We start from the raw sequence: 12,049 nt of genomic DNA on the forward strand, positions 1-12,049 counted from the left end.
GGCTTTAGGACATTACGACCGAAAAGGGGAATACTATAGAGGTTGTGACGATCCACGTGCTTCGTGCTTGCTTCCTTCCTATTTAGGGTTATTGTCAAGCGAGCGAGTTGTTATTTGCAAGGTTTGCACTGCTGGGGCCCTCGACCCATAAATCCCAGCAGCCCACCAATGCTTTCCTTCTCTTTCTTTCTCCCCTCTGTACTTAGTATTCTTAGTTAAATGCACTCTTTTATTCAAAGAACTGGCTCGTAACATAATACTAAGTACCATTCTCATTTCCAGAAGCAGTACGACTATACAGATCATCATTATGATTAATCTCAGTCCCGCTTCGTCCCCACTTCCCGTTCCTTAGCATCGTACAGCTAAGACTTAAACCGAAACCCGAACTAGTCAGAATGGTTCCGCCGAAGAAGACCCCTACTAACCGTGGTAAGCACCCTGCAGTTATGGTGCCCGATAATAAAACCTATAAGCATGAAGATGACGCTCTCGATCCGAAGACCCCGACCCCTAATCCTCTAAGACTAGTTAATACCGATAAAGATAACGAAGACGATAACGGAGGTGAAGGACCCTCTATGCGCGAACGATTATAGAAGACCCCGAGTCGTGAACGTTTCTATGAACTCGTAAACTAATATAAGAAGTTATAAATGATAATCTAGGATCTCTAGGATAAAATCATAATCCTTTAAGCTGATAAAGTGGAGACTAATATAGTTATTAAGTCCCTCACCTAGGAACGCGATAAAGTAATTACTTATCGTGACCACATAATCCGTGAACGGGGTGACCTCGCATTCCGTCTCGTTAATCTATAGAACTCGAATGTGACTAGTTCCGGCGCACTAGTGATAGAGGCCGTGGCTACCCGAAAGTCTATAAAGATGCCTAACGCTCTAATGCTTAGCGATAGTAAAGAAGTCCGTTTCGAAACCTAGGAAACTGTTATCCGATAGAAACTCGAAGTAAATGCCGACCATTACCCTTTACTAGTTCACCGTAAGCTCTATATTTAGAGTCGTTATGAAGGGAAAGCCTAGCTCCACATTATACCCCGTCTAAGAATTAACGCTAGTATCCCATACACCGACGCAGATAATATGATCGCCTATTTAAAGACCGTTTTTACGAACCTAAACCGTCGTGCAGAAGCTTATACTGCATACCATAAGCTAAAAATAAAACTAAAGGATAGTTTTACTAACTTCCTTACTAAATTCATATAACTCGCTGAAGAAGCTATCGTGGTCGAGGAGAACCGAAAGCGCGACTTATATTCGAAGTTCCCTTACTTACTCTAGAGTTAAGTTATGTGGGCGGTTAACTAGGACTCGGTTCTATTTAATACTTTCACACAGAACTATTAGAGCATATCGCACGAGATTAACCTTTAGTAAGAGTCTAAGTCCGCTTTCCGTGCCCGTACTAGCGCACCCTCTATAAGCAGTGGTAGTGGAGCAGCGACTACCACCGTTTTAACCTACGTCCCTCGGGTAAAGCGTGAAGGTAGCTCTGGATTCACTAGTTTATCTACTACTAAACGAGAAACCCTTATAAAGGAAGGTCGATGCTTTAACTATAAGGAATAAGGATATATGACTCGAGAATGTCCTAAGAAGAAACTAAACACCGCCACTATAGCAGTAGTTACTCCGACCCCTCGTGTTATCGAAATTTAGGAACTTAAAGCCGACTAGGGAAAAGCTAGTGCCTAGGGGAAGTCTCCTACCTAGGTGGTTATAAAGTATCACTTTATTCGCTAGATTTATAGAAGTTAATCGGAGGTCCCCGAGATAGCCTAGTTTTTAATACTCAGCTAATACATAATAGACGTTCTTTTTCTATTTCAGCACTTAGTGATACTGGAGTAGATAGTTATATTTTTATTAACTTAGTAATAGTCGTTCTACTAGGTAAACGGTTCGGAATCTAGGTAGAACGACTAGGTTAAGAATGCCTAGTTCGAAGATTCGATAGTACACCCGGTGAACTAATTACCTATATCGCATTTCTCACTATATACGTAGACGGGAGAATATAAAGATAAGTTCCTATGCTCCTAGCGGACCTCGGAAAGTATAACCTAATCCTAGGTCGAAAATAGTTCGCAGAACATGATTCTACTCGACTATCGTCGTTATAGAATGATATAGCCCGATGAATAAACTCTTTTTAACGACGTTTTAAGTAAGATAGCAGTACTAACACCGACGACTATTCTCCAGAAACTAAGGGATAGTAATGGTCACTAGGCAGACGCAGAACGACGGGATAGTGCTTTTAAAATAGAAGTACGCGAGTAGCCATAGAGGAAGATTTATCCTTATGCTAGAGAAAGGTAGTATAGATATTAATAGGTCGAAGAGCAGCAGAAGATGGCTCGGAATATTAATGACGAAATTCGGCTAGTGACCACGAAGAAAAAAGAGGCACTAGTTCTAAATAATATTAACACGATCGGACGTATTAGATTCGACCGGCTATAAGAAAGAAGTAAAACCGATAAAGTGATCGAGATCTTCTCCACCTCCCTCGAAGAAATCGACTATATCATCGACGTTAAGATAGCCCAGATAAGAGACCCTAAGATCGACGAGATTTTATAAACACTCCCCGAGGAATATCACGATCTTATAGAAGTCTTTTCGAAAAAGAAATCCGACGAGTTACCACCTTATAGACCTAGAGTGGATCACGATATCGTACTTAAGGTAGAAGCTTAACCTAGATACTGCCCCCTCTATAAGCTATCATTAGAGGAACTAAAGGCAGCTAAGAAATATATCCTCGATAACCTCGTAAAAGGATTTATCGTTCCTAGCTCAGCACTATACGTATCCCTAATCCTAATGGTAAGGAAGCCTAATAGAGGTCTTCGATTTTATGTTAACTACCGGAAGCTGAATGTAATTATAAAGAAGGATTATTACCCTCTACCTTTAATTAATGAGGTACTGCAGCGAACTAGCAGAGCTAAGATCTACACGAAACTCGATATCTAGTAAGGGTTCTACCGGATCCGTTTAACCCTAGGTGCAGAAGACCTCACTACATTTAGACCTGGCCGGGACCCTCCGGGTGGTCCATGACCTTGGACCCTCCGAGGGTCCAGCGACCCGCCAAGACTTAAATTTTGGCATAAATATACATAAATCATGATTTATAAGCATAATATTTCCCAATTAGGATAGGTTATGTATGCATAATTTCCTTAGCGGGTCCAGAATCCGGACTTTGGACCCTCCTTAGCGTCTTGGCGGGTCTAAATAGAGGGTCCCGGCCAGGTCTAACTACATTCCGTACGAGATATGGATCTTTTAAGTATAAAGTGACACCATTCGGATTAATAAATGGACTAGTAACCTTTCAGAGATTTATAAACGACGTACTCAGAGAATGTTTAGATAACTATGCTGTAGCTTTCGTGGATAATATCTTAATCTATAGTGAGAATATCGAGGATCATTAGCGATAAGTTCGTGAAGTGCTTCAGCGGTTATAGAAAGTAGGTCTTTAAGTTACACTACATAAGTCCGAATTCTCTGTTACGAAAATAAAGTTCCTTAGGTTCATTATTAGCATAGATAGTATCGCTGTGGACCCTAAGAAGGTTAAAGTGATTTAGTCCTAGTAAGCTCCGACTACAGTGAAAGGAGTATAGTCGTTCCTTAGATTCTATAACTTCTACCGACGCTTTATACGAAACTATAGTGCTATCTTAAAGCCATTACACCGGTTAACGAGATAAGACATTCCATTCGAATGGATAAGCGGTTATAAGGAGGCATTTATGCTCCTAAAGGATAAGCTAGTCGATGCGACAGTGCTCCAGCATTACGATCCGGAGCGCTAGACTTAGGTTAAAACAGACGCCTTAGATAGAGTTCTCGGAGTAGTTCTATCCCAGTACTATAAGGACGATAATTTCTGGCACCTAGTCGCCTTTTACTCGAAAATAATATAAGCTACAGAACTAAATTATGAAGTGCGGGATAAGGAGCTTCTAGCCATTATACGTGCTCTATAAGAATGGAGACCTAAACTTAAAGGTCTCTCGCGTAAGGAACGCTTCGAAATCCTCACGGATCACTAGTCGCTCGAATATTTCATGATAACTCGATAAATGAATTAACGATAAGTCAGATAGAGTGAATTCCTATTATAGTTCCACTTTAAAATTAAATATCGACTAGGAAAGAGGAATATTATTATAGACGTGCTATCACGAAAGGAATCCCCCTATGTGGATAATAGCCGATAAATTATTATGCTACCACGGCACTATCTCGAGGAAGGGGTTTTACCCGTGAACCTAGCGCTAATCTAGGAGGAGGAGCCGACTCTAGAAATCACTAAACGAATTAAAAAAGTAAATCGTGAGAACACGGATCTTAACGAGTTCCGATAAACTGTGGCGAATAGAGGTAATCCTAAATAGTCTCTAGATAATAGGTTATTACTATTCGAAGGACGACTTAAAGTTCCCGATAAAGGAGATCTCCGTACACGCTTACTTAACGATATTCATCGGCAGCTATTAATAGCGCACCCTAGTATCGAGAAACTGAAGAAGCTAGTCTCAGATAGATATCATTAGCCTAGATGGGTGACCGACGTAAAAAGATATATCGATAATTACCTATTATATAAACGAATAAAAGCATAGAGAGATCGTACGCCTAGACTACTACGACCACTTCCTATTCCGGAGAGACCCTAGCAGCACATTTTAATGGACTTCCGTTTATTCCCGAAGGATCGTCACGGATTCGACGCGGTCTTTATAGTCGTCGATCGCCTAAGTAAAAGACTAATATCTATTCCTTATCATAAGGATATAGACGCGAAGAAGATAGCACGACTTTTTATTAATAATGTCATTCGGACGATAGGCATCCTAGAAATAATTATATCGGATAGAGGCGGTTAATTTATCTCTGAGTTCTGGACCGAATTCTGTAGGATTCTCGGAATTAAGAGAAAGTTATTAACGGCATACCACCCCTAAACGGATAGATAGAGTGAGATCGCTAATCAGTACATAGCATAGCGACTACGTCCGTATATTAAGCAGAACTAAGATAACTAGTCTGAGGTTCTCCCGATGGTTAATTTTATAGCATTAATTTTACCTTAGGATACGATAAAGAAGTCACCTTTCTTTATGGAGCGAGGGTACGAACTAGTAATAACATTTAATTAGAGAGATTAAGGGATAGTCACACTAAGTGAAGAAGAAGTAATATAGATACTTTCTTAGCTATAGGATATCTAGACTAAAACTAAAGAGTAAATTACGAAGTTATAATAGTTATAAATCCGATAAGTAAATAAAAATCGGAGGGAAGAAGACTTCGGTATAGGTGACTTAGTTTTCGTCACGATAAAAGACTAGCTTTAAGATCGACTAAGTAGGAAGCTCTCTCACCTTACCAGCGGACCCTATAAGATCATTAAGAAAGTGGGTAACTCCTATAAATTAGAACTACCTAAGACGATTCGAGTACACCTAGTCTTCTATCTAAGTAAGCTTCGAAAAGCCGTAACGACAGAACCCCTTCGAGGGTAACATATTAACCCTCCGCCACTAATAAAAATCGAAGAAATAGACGAGTGGGAAGTCGAGAAGATCCTCGACGTCAGAACGTACTACCGGAGACTATATTATCGAGTATAGTGGCTTAGACATAACCTCGACTTATAGTGGTATCCTGCTAGTAATTTTAAGAATGCACCGAAGAAGATTCAAGAATTTCACGAGTAGTACCCCACGAAGCCGGGACCTCCTATGCGCTTATAGGAATGGCTCGATGCTAAGGGAGAGGACCGATTCATTAAAGACCACAGTGACGATGATAAACCGGCATTCAGAGACTGAATATAATTTTAGTCGGGGAGTATGTGACGATCCACGTGCTTCGTGCTTACTTCCTTCCTATTTAGGGTTATTATTAAGCGAGCGAGTTATTATTTACAAGGTTTGCACTGCTGGGGCCCTCGGCCCACAAATCCCAGCAGCCCACCAATGCTTTCCTTCTCTTTCTTTCTCCCCTCTGTACTTAGTATTCTTAGTTAAATGCACTCTTTTGTTCAAAGAACTGGCTCGTAACAGAGGTAAGGGGGAGAGGTAGAGAGTATATATACTTATAAGAGGAGGCCAGAAGGGTATATAAACGGTAAACACCTTAGTCCTATAGTAAAGTAGATAGATTAAAAGGTATAGGCTATAATATTATATGATTAGCTATATAAGCTCTATTTAAATGGGTCTAACCTAAGAGAACCCATCGAAACCTAAGAGAAGCTATACATAACCCATTAAAACCTAAGAGAACCTATACATAACCCACTCCCCTAGAAGAGCTTTTCTAACCGCGGTTATAAGTTATAGTAAATACTACCCCCCCCCCCCCCCCTAGAAGGGCTTTTCTGACCGCACCGCGGTCAGAAATAATAATATATACACCTACCTACCTCCTAGAAGTGATTTTCCGACCGCGGTCAGAAAATATAATTTAGAGTACGTATAAGAAGTTAAATATAAGAGAAGAGAAATATAGCTTTAATATAATATTAATTATATATAGAATTAAATAAGAATAAGATATTTCTATTTATATTCATAGCTATCCTATAATGTATACATACTCCCCTCTACTATAAATATATATTCTTAATAGTCCACAGTTAATAAATGCTTAAATTAATAGAACACCACTATACCATGATTAATGTCAATTTTTATAGTAATTAATATAATATAAAGCCCATAAGCTTTAAATTCAGGGTAATTATATAAATTTTCTAGCTTAATATTATGATAATATAGTAATATTCGATGAATAAACCAGAATAGTTATAAAAAACAGTAATTTATTTGAATGACTTAGCATTGTTATGAACGCTAAGACCCATATTTTATGCAAAAATGGGTTTAAATGGGTTATTATTGGGTTATTAGGTTTAACCCATTGGGTTTTGGGTTGGGTTGGGTTATAGAGGGCGGAACATTGGGTTTTGGGTCGGAGACTCCGACCCAAAATGGGTTCTGCCGAAGTCTAGGCCTCACGTATAGGAAGAATCTTAAAGACCCTAGCAATCCATCCTAGGGTACTATATCGCGTTTAAATGCGGGTTGATACATCGTAGTACTAAACCTCTACACAATAATAATTGGCTTATCTGATTCAGCTTTAGTGGGTAGAGCCCGCAGAAACCCATATAAAACCGCAGAAACCCGCGTTAATGCCTATAATAACCCTCAAACCCCGCAGTATAACCCGAATAACCCGCAGAAACCCGCAGAAACCCGCGAAATAACCCGCATAAAAACCCGCAAGAACTAAGAAAATCACGAAAACTACAACACCCTGTTAAAATATATATCTACAAAATATATATTTCTAACTTAACCTATAGTTTCTAGCTTATAGTACGATAACCCTAATAAAGACGTAATTTCTGACCGCGGTCAGAGATAGTAGTAGTCTTAAGGAAGTTTTTAATGCATAGATAATTTCTGACCGCGGTCAGAGATAGTAGTAGTCTTAAGGGAGTTTTCAATGCATAGATAATTTCTAACCGCGGTCAGAGATAGCAGTAGTCGAAGGGTGCCTTAGACGTATAAACAAAACCGCCGTAGATTACTGTATTTTATTAGTATAAATCAGCATTTTTATACACTTCGCCATGGCTTAATTAGGAAAATTATGCAGCCGCGGGTTTTTGCGGGAACCCGCGGGGGTAATCCGCGCGGGTTGCGGGGCGGGTTGCGGGTTGGTCGAGTCTACCCATCGGGTTTGCGGGTTCGGGTTGCGGGTCGACTTCTCTTCCCCATTCTCGGGTTTTGGCGCAGTCTAATTCACAGCCACCTCCGGTACTTGTCGACGGCGAGCTGGAGTACGAAGTCGAAGAAATCTTATCGACACGGGAGAAGAGAGTTAGTAGGGGAGTATAGACCGAGGTTCTAGTAAAATGGGCAGGATACGCAGAGAGAACATGGGAGAGGTTAGATGTGGTTAAAAGCTGCTCGGCACTTAATGACTATGAACGACGATACGGGCCCGTTCCGAGGCCCTCTCGGCACCGGTTCGACGCCGACGGCGACATCATCGTGCCTATCGTGAGGATCAATATGGGGGGGGGGGGTACTGTAAGCCCGACTTAGATTACGTGAGACACGTGCCCACAACATACATAAACCCCCATCGCCAGTAGATAGTTACCTTTTCTCTAAGATTGATGTAAACAGCATGTTGGCCTAGCCTAATTGAATCAATAAAGCTTCAGCCCTTCACAAGACCTAGACTGCGACAATGCCCATTAAAGTGGAGACATTTTTAGCGTCGCCAAGACATATGCGGGCACTCTTGGCAAAGTGGATATCGCCAAGAACTGGTTATGTACATAAAATAGCCTAATAGGGTAATCTTTGCATTAATTTTGCATAATGGTGGGCGATGGGCGTTAAATTTCAAAACGCCCACGGGCCGTGGACACTTCCTAGTGCCCATGGACGGGCGATGTCGCAGTCTAACAAGACCCCCGTATTAGGCTAGATCAGGACCATCGGGCCGAAATATTCCGAGATCAGCTTATAGACTAGAACACGCGTAAAAAAACAGGCATTAATTAGCAGGTTTATGGGCGCTAAGACTGTAATTATGCATAGAAATGGACTTCAATGGGGGCCTCATAGGCCCCCACTAATGGGCTGTGGGTTGGGTTCGGCTTTGCGGAAGTCTACTGTTTGGGTGCCTCGGGTAGGTACATAAACCCCGTGATACCCCGTGATAATACAGCCCTACTTTGACACATTTAGCATAGCTATCACAACACGTCCACCAGTCAACTATTAAAAATGAAAGTATGTTACTATCCTTATAAATCGGCATCTTGTACAGTCATCTGAAACAAAATATCAGAACCGTCTATATTTAACACGGCACAAAGGGAGTAAAATTGACTGAATTTTGCCAGGGGTCTTGCCAAAAAAAATAAGCCGTCCACCACACCCCCAATTAAGCATTTTCGGCTTTGGAGGTATTTCCCGCGCTGTCAATAAGTTCACTAAGTTTTGTCTCGTCAGCAGCACCGAATCCATATTGAATCGCGACACGCTCAATATCCTCATCAGAAAGGTAAGGTAGCTCATGTGCAGCGCGCACGTAGCTGATATTTTCTGAAAACCCCTTGGCGAATATCAGGTCAATTTCCTCCAGAGAACGGCGGGCGGTCTCGGGATAGAAAAAGTAGATAACGGGCAAGAAGCAAGCGTTCATCGCTGCAAAGAAGAGATATGTTCCCCATTTAATCTTTTTTATCATGATTGGAGTCACCATAACAATCAAAAAGTTGAAAAGCCAGTTGGAACATGTTGAAAGTGCGTTGGCTTTGGCACGGGTTTTGATCGGGCTGATCTCAGCTGGGTACAACCTAGAAGTGCATCAGTAAGTTATCAATTTCAGATTTAGGCCCAAAACGCACCAGGGCAATGGCAACCAAGTAGCACCGAAGCTGGCAATGTAGATAAAAAGACCGAAGGCAGCACCCTTGGCCGGGCCGGCCTTGTCCGGAACCAAGCAAGCGAAGGTGATGAGCATCGAGACCATCTGGCCAACGGTACCGTAGAGAAAAAGCTTGCGACGACCGACCCGTTCAATCAAGAACCAAGAAGCAGTGGCAAATATAGAGTAGACAATCATGTTGACACCACCGAGAATAGATGGAAGCTTTCCATCCAGCTTGATTGAGTCTCTGAAGAGGATAGGCAAATAGTAGATAACAGCATTGCAGCCACCAATTTGCTGCATGAGCTGGGACGAGACCCCGAGGAGCATACGACGTAAGTGCTGAGTCTTTCCACCAGTAAAGACGGCGGACATTGGGGTGGTCTTCCCCATCTGACCAGAGGCGCGGATAGAATCCATAATTATGTTCTTCTGTAGAGTCACCTCGTGGGAGTCCGGTTCAGCTCCTAGGAGCGCAGCAATAACCTTCTCACCTTCTTCATAACGTTCACGCGTGAAAAGCCAGCGCGGCGACTCAGGTAAGATGCTCATACCGACAATAATGAACAAGCCAAAGACGCACTGGAAGGCAATGGGGAAGCGCCAAATCACATCAGGGGGGCCATATGATGCGCCAAAATCAATCCAATAAGCAATCAGTGTACCAAAGGCAATGGTACCACCCTCTATACAAATGAGAAGACCACGGTTTGATGTTCGAGAGCACTCTATATTCAAAGTTAGTGATCTGACTCTGCTCTAACAGAATTATATGCCAATTCATTGAATACCTACCGGCCTGATAGGTGGGGATGGTAGAAGTGTTCATTCCGTTGCCCACACCGGTGATTATACGTCCGATGGTGAACTGTGCGAGAGGCTGCTTGCCGGCATAAGAAGTCACCTGCACAATAACACCGAGGATCATGATAATAGCCCCGCCGATTATACCCCTTCGACGACCGAGCCAGTCACCCCATATGAGCATGAAGATGGCACCAAAAAGACAGCCTGGGGTACTTTTAGCATCAAGCCAAGAGCCAGGACCAAGACTCATCCTCGGAGGAACTTACCGATTTCATAGAGAGCAGTGACAGTGCCCTGCATTGTGGCATTGCCTTTCAACTCGGTCAGGATATCAGTGAAGGCCTGAGCGTCAATGATACCACTCATGATACCCTCTACAGCAGATCCTATTAGCACAGAGCTATGTCTAGTTCAGATCAATATCACATACGGTCATAACCAAATAACAGGAACCCCATTGTCGCAGTCGTGGAAACTGCACGCGACAAGAGCTTTCCGGACATGCCGGCGAAGGTGGGAACAACCATGATAGTTCAAGGGTATCCCAATCGGTATAGGGATATTGCCAGAGCCGAGGAAAGCTGGGAGTGTTCGATACTGGATAGACGGCTATCTAGAGTAAAGAAGGAGAATGGAAGAAATAAGGCTTCATGGAACTCAAAAAGTAGTCCCCGGGGAGGAGGCAGGTCCCTTCTTATATAAACATGGCTCTGACACCCGAGACATCTTGGACTATGTATGTTTCCCACAGGTATTTCTCCAAAGAAACTGGGGGATGGGGTGATGCCTGATACCCCACCAATGTCGGAATGGTAAGGGAAAAGGGGAGAACAGAAAAGAGACGAAAAAGAAGTCAAGCCGAGGGCAGAGTTGTATACCAGACTAGGAAAGTGGTCCAACCACAAAATCTCACGTTCATATACTAAGCCGCAGAGACTAAGGGCAAGCCTAAGAAGCTACAGTGTTGCGTCTAAGTTGAGAATGAAATATTTTTTATTTTTAGGAAATATCCTATATAATCCTATATAATCCTACATAGTTTACATAGTTTACATAGATGAAATTGGGCTGCTTCATGAATATATTCCTATTCATTCCATATTCCATTATTCTCATGCGAGACCACCTGATCCAAGCCTTAGTTGCCCAGTTCGTCGCCACTAAGCCACATTCAATGTGGCTTGATGCGCCATGCTTTTGTAACGGCAGGCTTCCGAAGACTTGGAACATTCTATCCTCTTTTAAGCTTATGTTTTCTATGTATAAAATACTATATTTAGGTTCATATTCCCCATTTTATAAGGTTGAATTCATTTCTACGTATTTCAGGGATCTTATAGATCTTCGAATCTTATCAGAAGATATCATTTCACCCTCTCCGGATTAGTTGCACACATGCGGGATAGGAGTGGAGTAATCATGTGAAATTAATTAAGTTCAATTTAACATCTTTAATAGGAGCCTTGGCAGAATAATGTGAAATATATGCCTCTTATCCTAGAGGAAAACAAATTGAGATTCCACCCCAAAGCTATGGACCTACGGACCATAACACAAGCCCAAATTCCAACGAAAACTCCTTAGGGGAAGAGTACTACCCCCGAAATATGGAATATCAAATCATTTCTGTACACAATAGGGACGCGATGAGACACCTCGTCCCCACTCCCCACTTTGAATATCGACGGTTTGCTCGTAACTCATTTTCCAACGGGGGGAAGCACCTT

At 42.1% G+C, this 12,049-nt stretch overlaps 2 protein-coding genes across 2 annotated transcripts; one reads left to right on the forward strand and one right to left on the reverse strand.

Moving 5' to 3' along the window:
- Positions 1-398: 398 nt before the first annotated feature.
- Positions 399-944, forward strand: N7447_010969 (uncharacterized protein; the record flags this gene model as incomplete). The annotated part of the gene is given in 4 exon segments (XM_057235231.1): positions 399-567; positions 700-722; positions 744-812; positions 825-944. The coding sequence occupies 4 exon segments, from the start codon at positions 399-401 to the stop codon at positions 942-944; spliced, it is 381 nt and encodes a 126-aa protein (XP_057080549.1).
- An 8,082-nt stretch (positions 945-9,026) lies between these two features.
- Positions 9,027-10,849, reverse strand: N7447_010970 (Major facilitator superfamily domain general substrate transporter; the record flags this gene model as incomplete). Its single annotated transcript, XM_057235232.1, has 5 exons — positions 9,027-9,441; positions 9,493-10,243; positions 10,311-10,526; positions 10,589-10,696; positions 10,753-10,849. The coding sequence occupies 5 exons, from the start codon at positions 10,847-10,849 to the stop codon at positions 9,027-9,029; spliced, it is 1,587 nt and encodes a 528-aa protein (XP_057080550.1).
- Positions 10,850-12,049: the final 1,200 nt, after the last annotated feature.

This window comes from Penicillium robsamsonii (assembly GCF_028829455.1).
Source record: "Penicillium robsamsonii strain IBT 29466 chromosome Unknown utg000008l_segment0_segment0, whole genome shotgun sequence".
Classification (NCBI taxonomy): Eukaryota; Fungi; Ascomycota; class Eurotiomycetes; order Eurotiales; family Aspergillaceae; genus Penicillium; species Penicillium robsamsonii.